The sequence below is a fragment of the Scatophagus argus genome, chromosome 8 (genome assembly GCF_020382885.2).
Source record: "Scatophagus argus isolate fScaArg1 chromosome 8, fScaArg1.pri, whole genome shotgun sequence".
NCBI lineage: Eukaryota > Metazoa > Chordata > Actinopteri > Scatophagidae > Scatophagus > Scatophagus argus.
The window spans coordinates 7,580,197-7,607,474 of NC_058500.1; the positions used below are offsets into that span (position 1 = coordinate 7,580,197).

At 41.0% G+C, this 27,278-nt stretch overlaps 1 protein-coding gene across 2 annotated transcripts; it reads left to right on the forward strand.

The window, feature by feature from the left end:
* Positions 1-58: 58 nt before the first annotated feature.
* Positions 59-27,176, forward strand: LOC124063618. Of its 2 annotated transcripts, XM_046397441.1 has the most exons (17): positions 59-218; positions 1,369-1,437; positions 1,555-2,728; positions 2,838-3,090; positions 3,292-3,567; positions 3,744-3,924; positions 15,010-15,538; positions 16,025-16,184; positions 16,360-16,476; positions 16,604-16,705; positions 16,881-17,043; positions 17,158-17,601; positions 17,743-17,770; positions 17,916-18,069; positions 18,179-18,268; positions 18,369-18,564; positions 19,127-27,176. In XM_046397441.1, the coding sequence occupies exons 1-17, from the start codon at positions 212-214 to the stop codon at positions 26,587-26,589; spliced, it is 11,406 nt and encodes a 3,801-aa protein (XP_046253397.1). In that variant the 5' UTR covers positions 59-211; the 3' UTR covers positions 26,590-27,176. The 2 variants fall into 2 exon arrangements, with proteins under 2 accessions (XP_046253397.1, XP_046253396.1); XM_046397440.1 differs by having other exon boundaries at positions 17,158-17,770.
* The last annotated feature ends 102 nt before the right edge of the window (positions 27,177-27,278 follow it).

A 27,278-nucleotide genomic window follows, 5' to 3' on the forward strand; every position in this document is an offset into this window, starting at 1 on the left:
TCTTTCTGTGGAAATGGATACAAACCAATCAGTCACTGATGCAGTGAGGACATAGATGAACGATGAACAGGAATTTACGGTTATTTCCGGCTGAATTCTCGCGAGTTATTCTCGCGAGGTTGTGTCAGAAGGGCAGAGAAAATGGAAGGCTGTGCTACCTTGCTAACTGAGCGAATCCTTTAGTAACATTAACTGGAAACTTGTTAATTGTATGCAAGGTATGGTTTCAGTTTTCCTCACGGTGTTGGTGTACACACGTACTAGATTTAATTCTTGTGTCGGTATCGCTGGAGACAATAGCGTGCACAGCTTTTTTGTTTTTATTACCAAATAGCATAGCAGCTAGCGCTTAGCTAAATAAGCTGCAGAGAACAATGTCGGTCGTAGCAACGAAAGAAAAACACTCCTCCCTTTACAGAATACCTATTGAGTGTTTGCGGTGTTTCAGAGCAAATACGTTTCGTTTCTGCCATTTTACACCCGACTGAGTTCTGATACCGAAACTAGTAAGAGCTGTTCTTTGGTCTGTGTTTTGTTAGGGAGTGTTAGTTAAATTTAGAGTATATGGAAATTGGGGCCACTGAACACTGTCGTTGGCGAGTCTTTGCATAAATATACCACCTGTATGAGGCTGAGTTTGCTCCACAAACACAAGGCATAACGGTTGCTGGTTGTTTAAACTATTAGGCCTTTAGATAATAGCTAAATTACTTGAGATAATGTCAACACTAAATAGATGTTGGAAATAACAGTCATTTAATGTGCAAGTGAAAATATGAAATGTGACAGTCTTGGATCAGTGTCATTAGAATACACAAATTTTCCAAGCTCAATGGTAACCCCATAGTTATACTTATGTGGACAGCTAGCCTTACATTCTTTTACAGTCTAGTGAACTCATGACTGTAGTAATTAGTGGAACAACATATTTTGTTCTCACATATCAAATGATAGTAATATTCATTTGTTCAAATTCAGTCACTTCGCCTTCTCATCTCATCTGTAACATGGTTAATTAATGCTCCAAGTTGACTGGGTCCGAGTTGGTACATGTAAATAAAGGCTCTGTTGGTCAGTAGCTAAAACAGATGCAGTCCAATATAACACCTGTGCAACAGGTTCTACTGTCATAAAGAATATAGTGTTCATCTCCCTATTCCGTAATACTTCTTGTATAAATATGTAGATATATTGCAGGTCCATTGTATTAGACTGCACTAGTTTTAGGTCTAAAGAATTGACAATTGAGTGCATTTTGCATGTCTTAGAGGCTTTGGCAGGTACCTCTATCCTTCATTAAACTTACCTAATAGTTAACATTCCTTAAAGTTTATTTTCTGACAGATAATATTGTCTGTGTTTCGACAGCCTCGTTACCCATTGATATCAGTATGGACCCACTGGAAAATAATGGCACCGCTGATATTAATAATTCAGGTAAAACTGATCCTTTTGTCTATGCATTGCTTGAATGGGCAGATTGTTGTTATAAAATATGACGAAAGAGATTTTGTTTGTCTTTTGTCAATTCTGTTTGTTCCTGTCTATCTATAGAGGAACAACAGAACCAGTCAGAAGGGTCAGAGTCAAATGTTAGACCGACCCTATCTCAGGTGAAGAAGTCCTGGGGCTTCAGGAGATCAACCATTGCTAGAAGGGAGTTCTTGGATGAAGTTGGTGACCTAGCCCACAGTCCTCCACCTGTACGCAGATGCAGAAGTCGGCGTTCCAATCAGACACCCCAGGCCACTTCAGAGACCGGTGCCACCCAGAGAACTACCCCGCAGACTAGGAGTGTTCTAGATGACCTTGAGTGGTCTGCACCATCCTCACCTGTATCAGAAGAGAGCAAACCAACCTCAGAAGCTTCTACAGGAGTAAGCCTGGACCCCAGCTTGTGGCAAGATTTTGGGTCTGCCTTTCATACAGCCTTCTCATTGCTTGGCGGTAATGAGGGCTTGTCAATGGATATGTCAGATGCACCGGCAGCCCCTGATATTTTGAAAGCCACTGATGCCATTGAGGCCCCACCTACACAGGTTGTCGATGAACCGGAGGTGCCTGATACTATGGATACTGCTGATGACACGGAGATGTCCCAGCCTGTTGCACCAGACAATGTGGCAGGAGGGGAAAGTGATGATGTGGTGTTGATCTCTAGTCAAGAAGAGGACAGTGATGAAATGACTCTGATACAGATTAAGGAAAAGCTGGCATCTAAAAGCAGGCAGGGAGACACAAGAGCTAGAGGGGGTAAAGGTGGAAGAGGAAAGGCCAGAGGGAGAGGAAGAGGTAAAGGAAAGGGAAAAGGTAAAGGCAGGGGCAGAGGGAGGGGCAGGGCAGTGGAGCCTCATTCAAGCTTTGCAGACAGTGAAGACAAGAGTGAGGAAGTGATAATGGTTAAACCAGCTGAACAGCAGTTGCAAGAGGAAGCAAAAGTAGATGATCCACATGGCCCTGCTGAAATAGAGATATCATCTTCTCCTTCCCACTCTGACATATGTCTGAGTCCTTCTCAGCGATCAAGCTCAGACTGCATATACATAGAATCTGATTTAGACCAGATTGCTGATGCAGCTCCTGGCCAGTATGATGATGCACCAGAGGAGCAGGTGGAGGAGGAGAAGAAAGACGATATGAATGCAGGAGTGTATTCAGTCAAATCGAACTCTAAGAGTTATGACTCCAATGCTTTGTATTGCATCTGTCAACAAAAGCACAATGAAAGGTACATGCTCACTTCTGGTAACAACATCTCTTGGGCTTTGGAGGTTTGAAAACCTCAACCATCTGTCAGTTTCACTTCCTGATAACCGTTGTATGTTCACTGCTTCTAGGTTCATGATCTGCTGTGACAGTTGCCAGGACTGGTTCCATGGCAGCTGTGTTGGTATTAGAGAGACACAGGGCCGTAAGATGGAGAGGACAGGGCAAGAGTTCATCTGCCCCCGCTGCACTACAAAGAAGCAGAGCCATCTCCAGCCTGAGCCTCAACCCCAGCCAAAGCCTGTGCTTAGCTTGCTTGAATGCTCAGTGTTAAGTCCCTCTGGTGAAGAGAGGGAGGGCCACGAGGTGCAGCAAGTCCCCAAGGTTAGAATGGGATTTGGATTGACCGTGATCTCCACATGGCTCATTACCCTCAGTCACGGCATTATATAAATAGCTTTTTATTCTTGTGTGACAGTAAATATGTGATAAACCATCACAGTATTGCATTTGTGTCGTTAGTCTCTGGCTGATTTGCATGATGGAAGTCCGTTCTTGTGATCTGAGATGAGACTCTGGTTTCAGGAGACTGTAGTGGTGGTGGACGGTGAAGAGGAGAAGGAAGTTCCTGTGATTAGGCCAGAGCCTGAACCTCAAGCGGAGATGGAGTTGGACAACTCTCTTCCTTTGTGTATCGGGCCCGGGTGCTCCAAACAAGCCCTGCCAGACTCTGTTTACTGTGGCACAGATTGCATTCTTCAACATGCTGCTGTCACTATGAAGACTCTTTCTGTCCCTAAGCTACCCAAGTCTAAAGGACGGGCACAGAGAAAAGCTGCCACTGCCAGACCCACTACAAAGGTTAGTAATTTCAACACGAAAACTAAGAAATTGAAATAGACGTTTGAAATGTATAGGTAATATATTTTTCTGTCGGTCTTTTCTACATTTTATGCCTGATTTAATGAGCAGCCACATGTAAATATGCATTCTATACTATGAAATGCCTTTATTTTTGACAGACACTTTCATCACAGGTTCAGGGGTCGGTTAGGATGTCTAAGAGATTATCAGGAAAAGCTGAGGAGGAAGGTGAAGCGGAGGAGGTGAAAGATGATGATGGAGTCCAGAAGGAGACCGCATCTCCCTTAGCCTACGATCCCAGTCTGACTGAAGTTCAGGCCACTTCCCTACCATCTTCTAAGTTTGACACAGCGTGTACGTATCATTTGCTACTCATACACATTCAAATCATGCATTAATTTACACAACATGCACAAAGAGCCTCTTTTGATAATAGAGATTTTCCTTTGCCTTTGAATCATGGCACTGCATAACACAATTATACACAAGCAAGCACTCACTTTGAGGCAAAAACACTCTCTTCAGAATGATGTATAAGTAGCAGGGGTCAGCAGTTGGTAAGTATGTTCACTTTTATAGTTCTGTTCATTCTAAATGCTGAAATAGTCTTGACCAGTGAGGAGTCAAGTGTTCAAGGAGACACACTACTTGCAATACTATACCTGGAAACTGCAAAACACAGCAGCTGTTTGTGGGGATAGGGTTGGGTAGAGTTTATTGGAACACTGTTCCTTTATTCAGTTTGTTTGACCTTGCAAAGTCCTCCGGCAAACTCAGAAGGCTCTCACTGAAGAATAAACACGTGCTGCAGAACATGAATGATGATGTGGAACATGAGTAGGAACAAGTTTTAGTTGGATGAAAAGGAAAGCTCAACATATCAGTGCTTTCATCTCTTATTTTGGAAACATGCTTTGTACTGTGAAATAAGCTCCGGGCCTTTGAGATTATGAAGAATATCATCAAGGTTTAGGGTGTGTTGCTCACAATAATCTGCTGTGCACCTACAGCAAACATGATTTCACATATTCAGCTCATTGTCAACACGAAGAACATATACATAACTTTGCTCATCATTTTAAATTTTTGAACGACTACATTCTGTTTATTTCATCATATTCTTTGAAAAATAATTTAAAAATTTTAAAATCCAATACTCAAAAAAGTTTGAACTACTCAACTTGCATTGCAGATGTGTAGAAGTTTAATGACTTGATGATTTCCACTGCAAGTCTGGCAAAAGTGCTTCACCATGTGCTGGAAAGACGGCCATACATAAAAACATAGAAAATAATTTGTGCACTATGATCTGCACGCTCCATTTTCTTGCATACTACATGCTATAAATGTTACAACCCGCACACTTTGTTCTATTATAATATGCATACTGCATGTCTGAAGGATGTCCCAAAGTTAGTATTTATTAAAATGGAGTGTGCATATCATAGTGAAGCTGTTGTTTTTTTCCTCACTAATTAGAAAGTGTTGGTTGATCTCACGGGATCCCTTATAGGCAGTAATTTGGTCAGGACTAGTCTGAAAAGTTCTTGAACCTCTAATCATGCACCACCCAAATACAGTTGTTGATTGACTTTTACTGTTTATCAAGAACGACTAGTATGATATTATCTAAACAATGATGACAACTCAGTTATTCAAAATGGGTGTTCTGAACGTCTTTCCTCATCTCAAACCTCCTCAACAACACTGAAAACTTTGGTATTGTTTTTGACGCCTGTTTAAAGATGTCTTACAATGACGTCGGACAGACCCTGATGTTCAAGCACAATGTTCAGCCGTGGTTTCTCCCTTTCTCCAGTCATTAGTCCCTATAATCACATCGCTTTTTTTGTTTTTTGGCAGTAGCATAAAACGTTAAGTAAATTGAACGGACTTCATGATATATAAAGAACATAAGATTTTACAGTTTTCCATTCCCCTGAGTCACGCGCAGACAACTTTCCATATATGTTGGGGAAACTTTTACAAGTCGATTGGTGCTACAACTCACAGTGCCTTACCTATCAACATGCAAACACACTCTTGGACCAGTTGTTGCACAGACACATCAATATGAGCTTGCGTAGGATACTGAATGAACAGGCACTGGGGCACTGGTATGGTGGAGGAGGAGAAGTTTACTGCTTACTGCTTGCTGCTGCAGAGACACACATGCACCAGGGAATGGAGGATTCACCAGTGCAGATGCTAGAATGAATTTACACCTGGAGTTCACTAAACAGTGAATGGAAGATATTTTCTCACATTTCCCTGAAAATGACTTTGTGATGGTGTCAGCTGGCCACCATCAGAAAAATGTGCTCCATCCTTCTGAGCCAGTCTCTTAACACCCCCCCCCACAAAAAAACCCCTCATCCTACTGGAAGTTCACCAAACATAAATACAAACCCTTTTAATAACTGTATAGTGTTAAAATAAACCAACTTGGGTCATATTAAAGGTATACTATGTAGGATTTATTTAAAAGAACAGTGTTCAGACAACAAAAGTAATACGCTAGATCAGCGATTCCCAACCTTTTTTGAGCCGTGGCACATCTCTAACTTTAGAAAGATTGCGCGGCGTGCTGTCGGGCAAAAATGTTAGGATCAGTTGGCCGCTCCACCCGCAACCGCACGGCGTCCACCCAGAGCGCCGATTGGGTGAAGCCAGATGCCCCCGCACAACCGACAACTGCCACACCTGTTGGGAATCGCTGCCCTAGATGACAGTACAATTGTGCAGTGGTGTCTGTGTTCCTGGGTTTTCAAATTAAGATCTTTTGGACTGGAACCTGTTTGACTACCTGGGAATCACTTACACACACACAGCAATAGAGAAATCCTGCATAGTATGACTTTAAAAGTTTAGTTCCTTTTTAATAGGGAGGAAAACAGTGTTATGAATACAACTCCTGTCCCTCACATTTTCGCTCTCGCACTCACATGTGGGTTCACATTTCACTTCATACAGTTACAGATAACGGTAAACATCTGTTTTCTGAAACTAACGATTTTGTGGTTTCCTCACCCATCGTCCACTTCTGTGACCCCTTCCAACTGTTACAAGTAGTGTGGAATTTCAGACTTGAACATCATCTTCACTACAACATCACCACATCAAAAGTATTCAGTATGTAGGTACGTACATCAGGTCGTAGGTCTGCTTTCTTGGTCTGCTTAGCTTTCTGAGTTTGTCGGCTATTGGCGGCCACAGATGACAATCCCCCCCCCCATTTTTTTATTCTGGTAGCTTAAGACTTAAAAAAATGCCATGTTTACAAAAGCCCTTGCAAATGTTGTACAAGGCTGCTAAAAGTCGAACTTTACACCGGCCTCACAGAAAGCAAGAAAATAGAATAGTTTTTGTATGTACACGTCACTTTGTGAAACTGGTCCTTTATTCAAAACTAAAACACATTCATTCTTGCAATGAACATTTTCTGGCGCTACAGTTCTACAATGTGGGTGAGAAAAATTTGTGGTATTTATCATTGAAAAAACACAACAATATTTGTAGTGCTCTGGTTACTTTGTATAATCCACATACCTTTCTGTTAATTGTTTTCTTTGGGACTTCTGTATGATGAACAAGTAGTTCCAATGAAATTAATGATTAAGTGATGAGGTTGACCGCTTCGCATTGAGTGGTGGTGGAAGATCAGTACGGCCAAGTGAGAAAAAGTTGTTTTAAAGTGAACACTTATACCTAGAGACCTTTTGAAACTTAAATTTACATTGCCTACACTTTGAAAAATATAGATAGGTCCAAGACTTAGGGGAAAATGTGTCCACAGCTTTTTCAGTAACTTTCAGTCGCTATAGAGTTGTCAATCAAAATGTCAAGATGTTAGGAACATTAATTAGTCTTCATATGCAATATGCTTATGGCAAAAAGAAACATAACACTACAATCAAATAATTAAATAATAAAATCTACCACTATGTAAATGGAAACTCTGTTTGCAATAGTTGCTCAACGGTCCATCAGAACTCTCAGTGATCACCTGTTGCAGCCACCTTCTGTTTGACACATCATGGAGCCACAGAGCCTCTGAATGTGCAGCTGAGAAGTGCTGCCACATTTCAGAAGAAGGTCCTGACCAAGCTGCTTGCTCTAGTCAGGCAGAGATCACTTCTCCAGCTGTCGCGTTGCGGGACGTCTCACAGGTTCGCAGAGTGGTTGAGGTCAGGAGATGTTGCACACTGAGATCTGCTAACCAGCAGACTTCAGGGCAGGTGTGGTCTGTTGAAGAGAGGTGTTATCCTGGTGAGCGGTCGTGTTGCAACACGTGATTTGCTGCACAATTTCATCTCTGCATCACAAGATATCATGGAACACTGGAAATTAAGTATGGTCGTCAGATTTTAATTTGCGTTTTTTTTTTGCTGATGATGAGTGGATGTTGCTGTACCTAAGAGTATTCCCAGTGATCCTCAGTGTGAATGAAAGTCTCAGCTTTCAGTGCTTCGCTGTACTGCTGGTTAGATCTTGGACAATTTTTCTGTCTTTTCCATCAGTAAACAACATTTTTCCCCCATAACAGCGGATAACTAATTTTTATATATGCAAAAACAACCTGAACTAATCTATCCAACAAATGGAAGCACAGCTTCAGGATGCAAACATTTACAGTCCTTTGATCAGCACATTGGCTTCTCATGGCTGAAATTAGATGTTTTTTTCTGCAATAGATGATGTTTGAATTTACCACCGGACAGGTCCATTCTTTTTTCCACACAGTTCATAGAGCAATATATTTTATTTCTCTAACACCCACTATCTGTGGGGTGAAGTTTGCCCCAAGTGTTGACCAGATATCAGTCTCCCAACCTTTGTTTTTTTCCCCACTGTTCGTGGTTACACACCTGCACAACGACAGCTGATCAGCTTTACTATTTAACAAGTGAAGTGCCACTGTGGGCAAAGCATCTGTACAACAGCCATATGCACAATAATTTTAATTTGTTCTTATTTAATAGTTGTTGTAGAGGGTGTCCGTTGGAAGGAAAAAGTGGGATTTTTTTTTTCAAGTTAATCATTCACTGTGGTAGATTGCACAGCAGACAACTTGAATATTGAGCCATTCATTTTGAATTACTGTGAGAGCTCTTTATTTATTTATTTTACCTTTTGAATTAATCTAATAAAAGAGAAAAATATATCCTTTATCTTAAATCTAATTTCTCAGGGTTTAGCCTGAAATTAAATAAACATGTATCTGTCACAGTTTTTTTATTTTTTTGTTTAGGAGCCAAGAAAGTTGAAGATGCTTTGAAAGATTTTAAAAGTGTCATTTAATCACCATCAGGCCCCAAAGGTTTCAGTGTCATTTATAAATACTGCAACATTTTTGTAGTAAGGATTTACCATTAATTTCTTTGAAAATAAGGAACACAGAACAGAAGAATCAGCTGACACAACCTTGTAATCTTATAGTGTTATTGTTGAGTAACTTATACCAGCATTGTCCAGATTTTTCTTTTCTTTTTTGTTTGTTTGTTTTTTGGATGTTTTTGTGGCTTCATCGCAGATAGTAGGGTGGTGAAAGAAAATGAGCAAGAGAGCTGAAACAGAGGTCCCTCTTTGGACCTGAACCGCTGAGTCACAGGGGGACTGCTTTGCCAAATATTTGTGATCAAGCAAGGTCACATTCTTCTTGACAGACACAAGGCACTCTGGCAGATACTGACAGGGAGCCCACAGTATATTTTTTTCCCCACTTTTTCTATCAAGAAAAAATCAAAACTCAAACATCAAGAACAGATCATTGCCATTTCCCCTAATTTTTACTGGGGAGAGAATCAACATAGTACATGAAAAATTACAAAGACAACAGTGCCAAAGAAATACTTTGGTAGTTTCATTTCTATCTCTCTCTCTCTCTCTCTCTCTACACACGCATATATATTTGTTTACTCATTGAAAGTAGTGAAGGGTGGCTGTTGTAAAGAGTGACTTCTTTCAACTTCACTGTCTTCCCCCTCTACCTATACGTGAAATTTTTATTCTTGGCCTGAAACTTTGTCCTGTTCTGCATTATTCACCTAAAGCCCCAGAAACTCATCATGTTTGATGTTATTTCACTGGAAAGTATAAAAGTTACAGTTTTGATCATATCCCATCATGGAATAATTCATGCCAATCGCCCATCGAATCAATGTTTTCCCAAATAATAAATTGACTCATTCTAAAACAGTACAGGTAGCTGTTGTAGCTTTTCAAATAACCAAAAGCTGTGGTGCATCCACATGACGTAAGAGATTTCTACATGAATGTGGTGGTAGTGTGATGAATTGCATCAGGCCAAACGAGGTCTGACAGCATCCCTCAGTGAGACCTCTTTATTTATTTATTTTACCTTTTCAAACCAGTGTCAGTAAAGTTCACTCCATTCTACCAAAGACGCGTCACCTGAGCACAGGGCTGGCTTTGTTCATACATTTTCCAGATGACTAATCCATTCGTATGCTTTAATGTCATGTCAGGGTCCACTGGGATAATGCCTGCACATACACAAACGTGTCTTAATGACACATTAAATAGTATGTCACATCAGTATTACTAAAACCTTAACTATTATTTCTAGTTATATGTTTAGGGTTTTTGATTTGAAGCTGTTAAATTATTTCTTTCTTACTGCAAGTTGCATTCTTTCAAGCATCTATTTCAGCCTGAGTGCATTGGACCACGTGTAACTGGCATGGGAAAGGCACATGACTTCCGTTGATTGGTCGAAGGTTTAACGCTCTGTCAGTATGTCTGTATTTATTTCACTCTGGGTCGGTGCACATATACCAATTTTGTAATATTTAGTTGGGATAAGTGATATGAGTAAGTTTCAGCTGCTGCCTACAAAGGTCAGGTTTGAGCCAAAATATATTCTTTTATCTCAACTGTGTCTTTATTGCCTCTTTCAAACCTCAAACCTTATTATTGTGTCTTCATCACATGCTCTCAAGGCTTGAGTTTCCTAGGCAGGTTTCCAGTGGTTTAATAATTTCCAATACCTCAACATTTAATAGTGAATCAGGAGTACCCTCTACTGGCTGAACGAATAATGTGCAGTCAAAAAGAAAACACTACTGACATCCAAGTATTTTCCAGATTGTGACCGATTGTTACTCTATTTTTTTTTGTCCAACTTCCTGACAGTGATGTAAGATAGTACAGATTATGTAACCCCAAATACACCCAATAATATTTCTCCAGTATTCTCATTTTCAAAGTATGAATTCACCATACTCAACATACTAATTCAGAACATGAGTTACATAATAAAATAGCCAAAACAACAATGTTGCACCAAGCATTTATCATGGTTTCTGAAGTTGTGTGTGCTTGTAGGGTAGAAAAACCAACTAAATAGCTCAGCTTGATACATGGAATGAATACATACAGAACATGTTCCCTCAAAATTTTTTTTTGGTGCATACCCATTTCCCTGCCTGTCACATAACGCTGAGTGTGATTTTAATAAGAAAGACATCTAGTTTAATTTGTCCTTAAAAATAATTATCGCTGAGGATGATATCCCCTATAAACCATGCAATGTTATATTTTGGGACTAACAATATCATGAAACAACTAATATCTTCACTTTTAAGAGTTAATAGGACACTGACCCCATTGTCCTTTTATAAAAGGGAATTCTCTCATATATGCCCACAGATATTAAAAGCTGTTTAACAGTGAGATTTTAATTGTAAAATTAGTCTTTTAATGTAAAAGAAATCTTTTGGATTTATTAAAGGAAAAGTTTGACATCTTGAGAAATACCAGGCTATCAGGGTGGCTCTGTAGTTAGCACTGTCAGTCTGTATGCCACTCCAACTCTTTTGCCAAGACTGAAATATAGAAACAACACACAAACATACACAGATTAAGTAAAGAACAAATAAACATATATACAACAAATTTTAGTACATACCTTCATGTTTCTGAGGGGATGAGTCCTGCTGACTTTGATAATATTTTGACTTTTCCTATAGTGCCGCCATTAGGTTGATATATTTAGTTTTTAGTGATTACTATCATTAAGTCAAAATTTAGACTTGATTACACGTACGTTGACCAAATATCTGCATTTCTCTTTCAGCTTGTAAGTTGTAACTGTAAACGACCAGAACCACCAGTAAGGCAGTTTTCATGGCATTGGTGCCCTTTTCCATCCAGCCGTGTTCATTATTGGTGGCGAAAGATCACATACGTTTAAGTTTTATGCTTACAGATGATTTTGAATTAATCATAGTTGAAAAGATTTCAAAGTTGAATAATATTAGTTTTTTATCAGAAAATTTAATAAGTTTCATCTTGCAAATCAGTGACTCTTAACATTTGATCTAAGATGGGGAGGTTCTAGAAACTACTGAGAACTTACCTGCTGTTCTGCTGAGGAATTGGGGTGACCCAGTTTTGCTTCACAAGTGAGACTTTTCAAAAGAATTCGTGATAATGGTAATGTTTTGGAAATTTTGGAAAAAATAATAGTGCCATCAGTCAAATTCATGTTTATTTATTATGTGTTTTGTCTTTTTGGTATATGAATCACACTCAAAATACAAGTGTAGGGAGGAGAGAGCTCAGTTTGTTAAGCGTTCTTTCTTACTTTCTTCCTGCTTAGAAAATTCCAGTGGGGAGGCAAGCGATTTGGTGATAGTGTTGTGACTGTATATGACAGTGTTATCCTTCAAAGACTCAGTCCTTCACAAGGAAAGTTGGGGCAAGGTTAACCACTTTGTGAAAAACATGATTGTATGAAGAATATTACTACAAGCGCTCAGGAACACTTTGTAAAGTCATTGTGAACATAGTTTGTTTTCATATAAGCAGAGAGAGAGAGAGAGAGAGATCAACTGTAAGTGTATATCAGTATTAATTGAGATTAGCAGCCGAAAGAGGCTTGGTTGTTTAGACCCCATTGATGTTTGGCTCACATTAAGATAAGAGATAGACAGGATCTCCTGCCCTCAAGGTGCTGATGGTGGTCGAGTAAAGCCAGGAGGTGGTTAATGGAAACTATTGGTTGCATCTCCTGGAAAATCCTGGCGGTAATGGTAGTGATGGGGAATGCACAGTAGTATGTCTGAGAGAAACATTGACAGATTGTTATGATATTTAAAGAACAACATCTAAGGCGTAATTGGCTCAGAGTCATGAATGTAGGGACTTCCACTGACGATTAGAGCGAGAGGAAACAGCAGAAATTTGTCCATGGATGAGTGAAGGTGAAATGTTTCTCACTGAACATTTACTAAAGCTTCATCACAAATATTAAAAATGAAATTAAGAGTTAACTGCGTGAATATTAAAGATTGTGTTGTTTTGGTCTAAATAATATATAATATAAAAAAAGAATTTTCTGATTGTATGATTATGTACTGCAGTTGCATAAATATGTATGTTCTGAGCAATTTAAAGAACTGAGATGTTCCTTGATTAAATGACAGAGTCTAAAAGATAACATTATACTGTGAAAACCACACCCACTCAGTGACACCAGTGCTGATGTTTCTCTCTCACTTTAACACACACACACGCACAAAGATCCAGAATAAAGATTCTTCGTTCTTTACCTCATAGATGTAGGAACTTACTTGCATATTGGTTTCTTCCTTCTTTCCTTCATCTGTTTGTTAATTTATTTAGTTTGGTTATTAGTCCACCTCCCTGTCAGTGTCCAAAAGCAAAAAATAGTGTCAGAATATGATGCACTAAGCATGGATCATTGACTTTCTTCCTGTTTTCAAACCTGCTAAATTGTGTAATGTGTTTACTACCTATGAGAAGATGTGTCCTCGTTTGTTTTTTCTTTTATTTCCAACAGTGCACTATACAGATTTAGCCCTCATTTACCGTAATGAAGCTTGAAACTGCTCCAGCACATTACCCTGATATAATCTAATCAACCACATGAAATGTTTAACACTATACATGTCCCACTGAATTTTTTCCACTGCATCTCCATAAGGCTCAGCATTGAATTATGGCATCTCATAAGCTCTTACCTCTATGCTCAAGTACAGCAAATGGCTCAGTAGTCAGCCAACCCCCAGCTTTCCCTCCTGGGGCTTTTCTACAAAGAGTAATTCCATATAATCATGACTGATCCTCTGATCTCAGTCCTACTGCAGTCCTATTGCTGCAGTGTTTATACTTGCTGCTCCTAAATCATTGTGATGGACTGTGGTAAAAGTATTCTTATTCTTTAATTCACTAAAAGTAGTAATGTAAAAGAATGATTTGTAGTTGGTTTAAGTGGAGCTAGTTTTTACATATTTTTTAGCATTTAATTGTTTAATCTGCTGATCATTTCCTTGATCACTCTATTAATTATTTGGTTTGTAAAACTAAAAACAGTAGTGAGAAACACCAAACAATACGCCAGAGCCCGAATGATCTTCACATGATCTTCTGCTTTTACTTTGCCCAACCAATAGTCCAAACTTGTATCGTCTCACGCCAGTAAAACCTGACTTTTAATTGTTCAACCAAAATCCCTTTCCTGATCTAAGGCAGAGGAAAAGGCTATAGTAACCTCCGGTGGGACTATTTTGTCACACAACTCAACAATGGAAAAAAACTTAAATATATCAAAATATTTAATAATAATTATCCCTTTCTGGTGGGTGTGATTGAGGAGAAATTAAAACACATCATCCTTAATGTACACATGATTGAGTATGAATACCTTTGTTTGATGTTATCTTTGTCTATCCACAATAGCACTTTTTTGGGGTGAGGTAATCAGTAGATACAATATTTGCATTCATGGTTATGTAAAATTGAAAGTTTCTGTGCTGTATTTTTTTTTGCTGAAGCTGCAATCCATAATGTGGTCGAATCAAAAATGTAAACCACCACTTTCCAGAGTTAGACTAATGCAAGTTCCAGTTGGATCCAAGTTGGATTTGCTCAGGACTTTGATCTGAAAACAAATCTAACAACAGAAAACTCATTTTTGGTGTTTTTCATGTTAGGATGGCGGCCTTGACTTAAAATTATCTCTGTGTCTCAGATATTTACACATAAATATATAAAACATAAAGATATCATGCATCAGTTATTTATGTGAAATGTTTATATATCAGTTTTGCCTCTAGTTCCATCTAATAATTCTTGACTTAACTGACTTACAGATCGAATCTGTTTTTAACCATACCAGTCACAGTTTTATGTACTATTCACGTATATGTTTCCAGCTGGAAAATAAGTCTTTGTTTAGTTTTCAACTGATCACAATTTCAAATACAGGGTGACTTAATTCAGTGAAAAAAGACCTACATTGTTTGTCATCTAGTGTTATATTTTGCCCCTGTTTCTTCTAGGTTTGGGAATTATCTTGCATATCTTGTGACATGTTGGTTTATGTCACAATTAATAGATAGTTCTATTTCTTCATATTCACAAAAAGCCCTGCTGTTTTTTTTTTTCTAACAGCTAAAACGGACAGTAATCAGGTAGAAGCTGACGTTGAGGATGTAACTCCTTCAAAACAATCTCAAGAGGACACTTATACAGATGCTGCTCCTTCTTCCCAGGCTGTCACTGAGTCAGCCACACCACATAGCCACTCTCAAGAAAAGCCAAAGGAGCCAATCAGTATTGGTGTGTCAAAGCAGCTGTCTGCAGAATCAAATCTCTGTATAATACCCGAAAAATCTAGTCAGTCTCCATCCATACAACTTCCATCGACCTCAGCTCTCAGACATCATGAAACAGGGGACCTTATGGTCGCTAAGACCACTTATGTCATACCAAAGAAGCAGTCTCTACCCCAGCCTTTGTCCAGCCACATGTCAACCCCAGCATCATGCCAGAAGCCTTCTTCTGCCCCGACACTGCTGAATGAAACCAGAAATCTGCCAGTACCACCTGCACCCAGTGCTCCCTCCTCCAGACCCCCTCAGCCCAATCACCAGGTCAGACAGAGCATCCAGCGTTCCCTCACCAGCATCCTGTTCAAAAGGTGAGACCTGTTTTACAGGCATGTATGAAAGTCTCAGTCTGGGATTTTTATAATGAAAGTGTTGTCATATGCACATATTATACTCTTGACAAATCTGAGTTAAAAATTGGAAATAAGCCCTATGAAAAGTTGGTGACAGGAGCCAAATTAGTGAGTGCCAAAACTGTGAGGCATATACAGTATATAAACAACATAGACCTGATTTTAGAGGCATGCTGTAGCATACTTGAACCTACAATTCAAGAGGACAGTATACCCTATATTCACCACCATTTATTTCAGTACAGTATGTCGTTACTGTCCTGATAACAAGCTTGTTACTCATGAAACTGTCAGTGGTGCTTTATTTGCATAATTAACACTTTTTTGCATAATTCCTTAAAGCGCTTTAGAATTATGCACGTTCACAATAATGAAAATGTAAAAATTACATCTCAAAAACAGTGATGCATAACAGATTTATTCATTGTCTTCTCATTTCTTAAGGGTGTCTGATTGTGAGGAATTGGAGATATCTGAGAGTGACGTTGCAAAACTTGTCGCGAGCATTGAGATGGAGATGTTTGACATATTTCGAAACACAGACAGCAAATACATGAACAAGTACAGAACTATAATGTTCAACCTGAAAGACCCAAGAAACAAGGTTTGTTCAGTTTATCTTATAAGTTTATAAAACTCATTTCTGTTTTGTGATCTTACCATACATTTGAAAACTAGTCTCAATATTGGAGAAATCTGAATAATGATGTTTTTCAGGAGCAAGTCATAGTTCTTTATGTTTTTAGCAAACTGACGGTCCAGTAATGGGTTTTTTGTAGGGCTTGTTGTATCGAGTTGTACGTGGAGAGATCAGTCCCTTCAGACTGGTCAGGATGAGCCAGAAGGATATGCAGGCTACCAAGGTATCAGAGCCAAGTGCAAAAGAAACAATAGAGGTAAAGGACAATAAATAACCAATACTTAATGCTATTATTATGCTTGAAATTGTTGTCAGGTTTCAGAAGCAAGCAGTGTTTGTGTCAGAAGTGATTATTATTCTTTAATTATTTGGCGTGTACTTAGGTTAAGAATACAGCTACTAAAGTGACAAGTCTGCTGCAAAAGCCTGAAGCAGTGAAGATTGATTTGCCCAGTTTGACTCCTGCCAAACCTGAAAGAAGCACGGTGTGTACTTTCTGCATTTGCATTAATTTGATGTAATTTAAAAATATTACATGGTCATTGTGTTTTCTCCTGCTTTATGTAAAACATTTGTCATGAAAGACCATGGGTGTCATTATGTCTTTGTGGTTTAAGACTTACTGTTTCTGTGTTTGTGTTGGTATATATTGCTTGTCAGGAACATAAAAAAAGTCTCCCTGCTCCTGCTCCTGCTCCCAAGACTAGAATAAGCCAGCCCAGTCAGAGCAGTGCTCTACCGGATATCCTCACCTGTATGCTCAAGGATACAACATCAGAGCACAAAACTCACCTCTTTGACCTGAAATGCAAGATATGCACAGGTAAATTAAATAGATGTATGACATTAGTTTTTCAGTACTTAGTAGTATTATCAACCGATTCCTACACATTGTTGTTTTATGTTTTTCAAAGTAGATTCTTATTCCTTACTAAAGGTCAAGTCCTAGCTGGAGACGAGGAAGAACCTTCAAAGAAAAAGCCCAAGGTTTCTGAAACAAGAGATAAATATGAACCGTCTTGGAGAAAGTCCGCAGGAGATGATTCCCCTCTGCGGGCGCCACCTGACTCACCTGACATGGATTCTCCAACTTCATCCAAAATGGATCCTTCCCGTCTTGACTCCCCAGTATTGACTATAGTAGAATCCCCTGCTTCCCCTGTAATGGACTCTCCAGCTTCCCCTACTTTAGAGTCTCCTGCTTCCCCTGTCATGGATTCCCCAGCCTCCCCAACTCCAGACACTTCTAAAGCTACTACAACAAAGAGAGCATATACACCAGTTGTGATTCCAGCAGTTTCCACAGTAACCATCACAAGGCGTGACCCTCGCACTGCGGCAAGCAGGTCCTCTGCTCTGTCTGATGGCGTCTCTGGTCCTGGTAACACAACCCATAATCAGTCAGTCCCCTATGCACCCCTAAAAGAGACTAGATTGGCCCCACCCTCAGTACCAGCCTCCTCACTACCACAAACAAAAACATTACCTAAATCTATCTTAATGAAGCCGTCTTCCTCTGCAGATCCCAGACTTTATGGGACATCCTCAAGGTATTTTAAAAACTGTGTTAGTATAAAATTCATGCAATATAATCGGTATTTTTATTCTGTTTTAAGTCATATACGGCCCACTTCAACAAACTCACTGTAATATGCTGATATAATAATCATTGTGTTGTTGTGGTTTGTGTCTCAGGACCATCATATCCGAATCCCCAGTTGTTGATGAGACTACAGAGTTCTTGGCTAAGCAAGACATAGTGTGGAAAGGCTTCGTAAGCATGCTCACTGTCGCGAAGTTTGTCACTAAAGGATATCTGGTTTCAGGAACTGCTGAAAATCTTAAAGCGGTATAATGCCCAGTAAAAACTTTTCAGTATTCACAGAACTGTATTAAAATATGTGTTGAATTGAACACATATTTTTAATTTTTGTTTGTGTGTGTGTGTGTGTGTGTAGGATCTACCTGATACCATACAAATCGGAGGACGAATCATGCCTGAAACAGTTTGGGACTACGTAGCAAAACTAAAGACCTCTGTTACAAAGGCAAGCAACAGATATATTAGGTATTCATGTGTCTTATAAAATAGTTTTGAAAATCAGTGCATCACATCTTTTCTTTTTTTGTTTTTGTTTTGCTTATTAGGAGTTATGTGTCATCCGGTTTCACCCTGCAACAGAGGAGGAAGAGGTGGCCTATGTCTCCCTGTTTTCCTATTTCAGCAGCAGAGGTCGTTTTGGTGTGGTTGCCAACAGTAGTCGTTCTATCAAGGATTTATACCTTGTTCCACTCAGTGCAAAGGAACCAGTCCCATCCATACTACTACCTCTCGAAGGACCAGGTGTGGTTATGTTTGACTACTATTTATAGTTTTATATATTGAATGTTTGCATTATTGGGCTTAGGCAAACACCTATACAAACACTTCCAAAGGTCAACAGTAACAGCTTATATTCACACTGTTATACCTCGTCAAATAAATAATTTTTCACCTTTAATAACTTTAAAAATCCATTTACAGAGTGTCATGTATCAAGTGTAATGCTCAGTAAAACACCATCACTCCTTTTAGTCTCTGGATAATTAAATCTGAGTATTTCATGTGCTGCTTTCAAACAATGTGTTACATTTGAATTGAGCTTATTATGTGACGCTTTTTTTTTTTTTTTTTTTTTTTTTTAAACATACGGCATATTGCCAAAATGTGTCAAAATTTTTCCTCTAGGAAAATAATTACATTTGGCCGCTTTGAGTTGTAGGTTCAGTTTCTTTAATGCTTTAATGTTATTTCATTTAAATTATTGGCATTTTTAATTTTCTGTAATTATTATTAAATTAGTTAGCCTTGGTAAAAGTCATATAGCAACACTCATATATACCCTTCCATTTTCTTTATTCTGCAGGACTCGAAAAAAAACGTCCCAATCTTCTTCTGGGTCTGGCAATCGTTCAGAAGGTGAAACGTGCAGGTAGCTTCCCTCAGGAAACTGAAGAAAAGAGACCCAAGGTTCATATGTCCAAAGACCCTATGTGGATCCCAAAACCTCCAGTCCTCTATGGTTCTGACAAATTGGAGATATTTCAACCCTACGATCCAGAGTCTGCTGCTAGCACCACCCCTCCTGGTTCACCATCCTGTCCTGGGTCACCATCAGAGTCTTCCTCGTCTGGCTCAATTACCATCCCATCGCTTTTGACTTCCATTAGAGCAAATACACCTGTTTCTACCTCAGCCACTGCTGCTACCACTCAGTTCTCTTCTAATAGCAGTTCTGATAAGAATCCCTCAACAGAATCCGCTGATAAGACACCACTTCATACTATCTTGAAGAGCCTGTTCGGTAATAAGGAAACTGACTCCATGGTCTCTTCCGTTGGGAGTTCGACAACAACATCACTTAGTGTTCAGAAGCTGCCAGTGTTTTCTCAAGGGTCTGGACCAATGGTGGACCCAATTGTCCAACAATATGGACAAAAATGCAAAGTTAGAGAAATAGAAGACGAAAATGACTTTGACCGACCTTATGATCCAGAAGAGGAGTATGATCCAGCAGAAGGCTATAGAATGGTTGCTCCACAGAGCATAGAGAAAAAAAAGGCAGATGGCCCTGCAGAATCAGGCTTTGTAGATGATGATGTGGCCTATGATCCAGAGGATGAGACTATCTTTGCAGATATTCAAAGCGATTCTGTGGCAAAGCATCCTCTTCCAACTCAAATGTCAGATTCTCCATCATGCACAGTTCCAGTTTCCACACAGGCTGTAATGCCAGCTCCCATTTCTTCTACAGCACAAACTTCTTCCCCAGCTGGAGTAACACAGAACCTTCCTACGGGCACTGTGGTTGTCTCAGCTGCAACACTTACTGAACAACAGCGGATGCTTGAGGAACTCAATAAGCAGATTGAAGAGCAAAAACGGCAGTTGAAGGAGCAGGAAGAGGCACTACGTCAACAGAGAGAGGCCGTGGGTATGTTTATGGCTCACTTTTCGGTTTCTGATTCCCTGATGTCTCCTCCAACAAAATCTTTGCCTCTCAGTCAGCTGTCATCTCTGCAGAGTGGCACAATGGAAACAGAGTCAAGGCCTTCAGAGTCCAGCAACCTTTCAGAGACTGTGGGCAGTTCAAATGTGGATTCAAAATCTGGAAAGCTAGAAGACGCTACTACCATACTGAATTTAAATAATAATACAAATACTGTTACAGAACAAGATGAAACACAGGAAAATGTTAAGGAAAGTGATAAGTATTCATCTGCTGGAGAGATTGAAGATTCTGATGTAGCATATGATCCTGAAGATGAATCACTTTTTGATGAAATTCAAGAGGATGTTTTTCAAGGAGGAAGTATGACGACTTTTGATTCATCTTCAAGAACAGGGCGCAGCATCTCCCACAAGGACTCTACTCAAAATTCATACAGCAGAAAGCGAAAACTGTCACCAAAGAGGCGGAGTCATCGTGAAAGGGACCGCCAAAGAAGTCCTTCAAGAAAGTCACAGCGGCGTTCTCCTTCACATTCACAGAGACGTAGAGAAAGGGATCGACATAGAAGGGGGGAGAGGGACAGGTCCAGGCGCAGAACTAGAGACCAGTCTGAACGGCAGAGTCGTCATCGCAAAGAGCATTCTGCACGGCGACATTCTCATGGGCGTAGAAGATCCACATCATCATCTAGAAGAAAAGATTCTGTGTCCCTTTCACCAAAACTGCACAGAAGACCCTCACCTGAACTCCTTGAGAAATCATCTACGTTGGTTACAATTAAAAATGACCCTGATGGACATCCAATAAAATGTGATCTTATCGAGAGTCCTGATAAAGAGTCTTCACATGAACTTCACAGTGTGAAGCTTGAGATTTCAGAACCAACAGCATCCCAGGAACTTGAAAAAAATTCAGTCTGTGACCATGACGACACAGCTAGAGGTTCTTCTACACACGTTTATACAGCCTTGCAGCAGGAAACTCTGCTTAAAAACAATATTGAAAGTACAGTTCCTCTGAGAGAAATTGATCCACCAATTAGAGATTCTCCTCAGAGCCCTGATCCAGAGCCACAGTTTGTGAAACCTAGCAGCACAGAAAAGAGTGGCTATGTTAAGACTGAGAAAATAGCAGATCCTGAAACATATACCAGTGTCTCAATGTCAATGTCAGTGACCACCCTGCATATTGGTGGTCAGCTAGCAATTTCCAATACACTGTGGCCAACTGATGGAAGTCCAATGTCAAATCTTAGAAATTTAGATTTAAGAACTCTAGATCTACAGGGTCCAGGTGTCAGAAATCAAGGCATGACAGAGGCAGACAAACAGATAGAGGGGGGCACTCCATGCTTAAAACATCCACAAATACTGGGTCAACAGGGAGGACATTCAGATTTGGCCACAGGCTCAGATATTCGTCAGGGTTCAGGACCTGAAATAGACCATCTGACAAAGCATCCAGAACCTGGTATGAGTGATTCAGGTATTAAGAATCTAGGATCAGATGTTAAAGAACTTGGACAGTGGAGACCACAGATATATCTAAGAGGAACAGGAATCCCCGGGCCTGATATGAGAGGTCCAGTCATGCAAAGCATAACCCCTAGCATTTTGGTTCCTGGACAACATATAGAAAACCTAACTACAGTCGGTCAAGACAAGTATGTGAGGGACCCAGGAACAGGGATGCAAGGTTCAGAGACAAATCACAGTACTGATAAAAGTGGTTCAGGGCCAGTCATGAGAGGTTCCAATATGAGTAGTTCTAATATTCCAGGCTTGAACCCAGAAGTGAAAGGTCTGGGCCCTGATGTGAGATGTAGTGAACCAGAAATAAGAGGACAAATGCTTGCACCTGCTATTATAAATTCACATATGGCAGGTCTACAAAATGAGAGGAGAGACCAAGTCATGAAGCACCCCTTTTTAGATAGACCTGGACTTGACAGAAGGGCCTCAGGGTCAAGGGAATCTTTATTATCTATGGATCATTCAAGTCTAGATACAAGGAAGCCTATGGTAGTTGATGAGAGAAGAGGACAAGATGTTAGTTGTTTACAGAAAGGTTTATTGTGTCTTAAGACAGAGGAGCCTCGATCACAACCAGAAAACCCAATTGGGAGGCCACGTGTGATGGTAATAGGGAGAGATCAATGTTTTGATGGTCCACAGATTGAAGGTAGAGCTCCGGATATTATAAGTAGAGTTAAAGGCCAGATAGATAGAACTGTAAAAGCACATATTGGGGGTAGCACTTCTGCGATGCAGGGTGAGGGTATAAGAGGACCAAGTCCAGATATAAGGGGTCCAGGTCCATGGCCAGATATTAGGGCTGAAATGGGTGTACATGACCCTGACATGAGAGAATCTGAAAATATGCATGAATTAAGAAGGCTGGATATGACAGAAGTAAGTTATATGGGGCATTGTCCGGGTTGGGATAGTATGGGAGAAAAGGGTGACAGAAGTGACTCACATGGAAGGAGTTCAGACAGAGAAATCGGTCCAAACAGGAGGGATGCAGACTTGCAACAACGAAAAGTACAGGGTCTAAGAATAGAGAGGAGAAATGAACAAATAGCTCACGAGGACAGAGGTCCCATTCCAAACAGTACAAATCCAGATTGGAGAGGTACAGGACCAGGTCTGGTTGGTCATGATATGAGGGGTCAGAGAAGTCAAAATGAAGGCCTGGGTCCATGTATGAGTGCTCCAAATTGGAGTGGCCCAGGATCAGACATAGGAGATGATTGTAGCGACTCAGACAGGAGAAGATCATGTCTAGTCAGGGGAGGACCATTTATTCAAGATGAATGGAGAAACCATCAACCTGACAGAAAAGTTCCAAACATGGAGGACCTGAGAAATGACACCAGAGGACCAGATATCATGGCTCCAGTGCATGGCAGGAGAGGACCAGGAGGCCCAGATTTCAATGGACCAGGACCTGAAAGGGGAGGTTCTTATATGGAGTTCCCAATGCGAGACAGGAGACAACCAGGAGGTCCAGATTTCAGGAAACCAGAGGCTGAAAGGAGAGGCACATCTAATGACAACCAGCGACCTGAAATGAGAGTACCAGGGCATTCAAACTTTGTGGGATTAGGCCTTGAAAGAAGAGCTCCACCTATACATGGTCCATGGCCTAGCAAGAGAGGACCAGCAGGTCTAGATTTGAGTGAAACATTGCCAGAAAGGAGAGGTTTGCCTTTGGAGGGCTCTGGGCCTGCCAGAAGAGGACCTGGGGGTCCAGATTTCAGAAGACCAGGGCCGGAAACCAGAGGTCTATCTATGGAGCATCCTGGACCTGACCATAGAGGATATGGAGGTCCAGATTTCAGAGGAACAGGGCCTGATAGGCAAGGTCCTGCTATGGGTGGCCCAGGACCTGACAGAAGGGAACATGGAGGTCCAGATTTCAGAGGACCAGGGCCTGAGAGGAGAGGTCCAGCTATAGAGGCTCCACACCCTGACAGAAGAGGACCAGGATGTCCAGATTTCAGTGGACCAGGGGCTGATATGAGAGGTCCTGGTATAGGTGGTCTGGGGCCTGACATGAGGGGTCCTGGTGGTCCAGATTTCAGAGGACCGGGACCTGATGGACAAGGTCCTACTATGAGTGGCCCAGGGCCTGACAGGCGGGGACATGGAGGTCCAGATTTCAGAGGACCAGGGCCTGAGAGGAGATGCCCAGCTATAGAGGCTACACAACCTGACAGACGAGGACCTGGAGGTCCAGATTTCAGTGGACCAGGAATTGACAGGAGAGAATTGGGAGTTACAGATTTTAGTGGGCCAAGACATGAACGGAGAGGTCACATTATGGACAGTCAAGAGTCTAACAGGAGAGGACCAGGAGGTCCAGATTTCCAGGGACAAGGGTCCGTAAGGGGAGGTCTGGTCATGGATGAACCAGGGTGTAATAGGAGAGGTCCCTCTGTGCAGGGTCAAGGACCTGACAGGAGAGGACCAGGAGATCAAAACAGTGGTGAAATGGGTCCGGATAAAAGAGGGTCTTTCATTAGGGGTCCTGGGTCTGACTTCATAGGACTGGAGTCTGAACAAATTGGTCCCGGTATGGAAGGTCCAGGGCCTCCCACTAGAGGACCGGGAGGATCACACTTCAGGGGTCCAGAAAGTGGACATTCAAACATGGAGGCTACAGGGCCTGACAGGAGAGGTCCGGACATCAAGGGAACAAGACCAGAAAGACAAGATTCTGGCATGGAAGGACCAGGGCCCAACAGGAGAGGGCCAGGAGGTCCGAACATGAGGAGATCAGGGTTTCAGCATTCATGTCCAAGCATGGAGGGCCCAGTGCCTGACAGGAGAGGCCCAGAAAGTCTAAATTACAGAGGACCAGGACCTGAAAAACATGTTCCAGATATGGAGGTAACAGGCAACAGCAGAAGCTTTCCAGGAGGTCTACAGTACAGGAAAGCACTTGATAGAACTGTCATGGAGAATCCTGGGCATCATAGGAAAGGCCCAAGAGGTCCAGATTTTAGAGGACCAGGTTGTGAAAGTAGAGGTCCAGATATTGAAGGCCCAGGGCCTGATAGACAAGAACCAAGAGGCACAAGCTTCAGGGAACCTGGGCATGAAAGGAAAGGTCCAGATATGCAGAGCCCAGAAACTGATTGGATAAGATGGGGTGGTCCAGGAACAGGCATCAGACAGAAAGGCCCAAATACAGGAGGTCAAAGACATAGAAGAGATGACTGGGGAGGGGCTGACTTTGCAGGGCCGTTACCTATCCAGGAATGTTCAGATATAGATGGGCCAGGACCTGATAGAACAGGTCGAAACTTCAGGGATTCAGGGCTTGTTAGGAGAAACATTAGAGGACCAGGGCCAGATATGAGCAGTCTAAATCAGGGAGACAGATGGAAAGGGCCAGACTTCAGGGGCTGTCCATCTGATAGGAGAGGTACACACAGAGAAGAACAATGGTCAGATGGAAGAGGGACCAATATGGGAGCTATAGCAAATGAAAGAGAAGGTTTAGGAAATGACTGGAAGAGATTGGGAAACAAGGGTCCAGAGATCAGTGAAGGTCCAGATGAACATGTTCAAAAACATATTAGGCAAGGTTCTCCTATGGAACTGAGAGGCCACGGAAGTAGAGGGCGAAAACCAGGGCCTTTGAGAGGTCCAGGAGTTGACTGGAGTGGTTCTCATTGCAGGGATCCTGGACCTTGCAGTGATGACCCAGATATGGTATGTCCAGCGCCCTATATGGAAGGATCAGGAAATCATTTGAGAGAGCCTGATAGAGGGGGTGGTGGGCCAAACCGATGTGGGCCTAGTCAGTTTTTACGAGGGGTTAGAAATTCAGACAACAGAGATTCAGTCAATGATAGACGAGGTCCAGGCACGAGGGGACCAGGATCAGATATAAGAGGGGGTCCACATATAGGGAATGACTGGAGTCAGCCAGACTTTAGGGGCAATATGAGAGGACCAAACCAGGAAGGACCTGAAGCTCATAGGGAAGGCCCAGACTTGATGAATGTATGCCCAAACAGGAGAGAATTTGAGATGGAAGGTCTTGATAGAAGAGGCCCCAGAGGTCCAGAATCAAGACGCCCTGGTCCTGTAAACAGAAATCCACAGTATGAAGGACCAGGGACTGATGAGAGGTTTTCAGATTGTATGGGATCTGACAGGCAAGGTGTTGACATGGAAAGTCCTGGAACAGATAGAATAGAATTTGATGATTTGTGGAGGGAAAGGAGAGGTCCAGACATCAGAAGGATAGGGCCAGTCAAAACCGATATAAAAGGCGCAGGACCTGAAAACTCAGATATTAAGCATTGGCCTGGGAGGTGGGATACAATTACTGAGGGCCCAGGGTTGGACTCAAGTGGGTCACTCCATTTTAGTAGTCCTCATCAGGTTGCCAGATTCCCAGGCTCTAATGATCCACATTCTTTTCCAGCTGAAAAGAGTGGTGGAAACTCATGCCGTGGTTATGATAACCGGCAAAAGCAGCAAGCAGTAAAACCCCAGAGACACAGAGGTGCCTTACTTCCCACTCCAACACAAGGTCTCATACGCTTCCCAAATCGTATGATGAATAATCCTGATTTCTTCGGCACGAAACAAAAGCAAATAGGCCACCCGATAGACAAGGAGTGGAGAAGAAGTAGACCGGTGAGTAGAGAAAGAGGGTTTATCAAAGGGCGAAGACAGGAGCAGGAGAAAAGTCCTGCTGGTAAAATAAGCACACCTGGAGTTGCTGGCACAATGGTTAGAGAAAAGAAAAAAGAAGAGGGCAATGAACCTAATAAACAGGGGATTCATGGTGCATGTGTTGAAACTATAATCAATCAAAGTATGGATGGAAATAATAGCAATGTCAAGCCAAGTTAACCCCCCCATGAATCTCAGGATAGTAAAGATGATGATGCATAAAAATCCTTAGTCATCACATTGAAAAGAGATAGTACAGCATAACACACTGAATGTATTTTTCTCAAGCAAAGTGACTACCTTACTCAAGTTTGAGAATGAAAACCATGTGCATATTCAGTCACTGAATTGATTTTGAAATGCTCAGAGGAATGAGTTCATTATGTTCTAGTTTTTCTCTGTGTACTCGGAGTAGATTTTTTTTTTTTTTTTTTTTTTTTTTTTTAATTATGACTTCTTCCTGAACTTAACTGATCACTTGTAAATTCAACATCTCTAGTTGAAAATAGTCAAAAATGTTTTGTACAGAAAATGTACAGTTTTTTTTTTAACATAAACATGGTGTCAGTACAGTAGCGCTGATCTTTTATGTTCTTCTGATAAAAATGACTTGTTTCATTATTTTAGAATGCAAGAAGTCAATAAAGTGAGATGTAAATTTTTAATCTTGTAGTTATTCTGATTTTGTCATAAATATTTGGATTCATTGATTGTTGTGTGAGTTGTACCCAAGTCTGTAACTATAATAAAATCAATCCCACAGTTAAGCACCTCTAAATTTAAGAAATTAAAAGCTAGTTGTTGAATTATTTTTAATATATTGGATCAGTATATGAATTGGTGGAAGGTGGTATCAGAAAGTAATGATA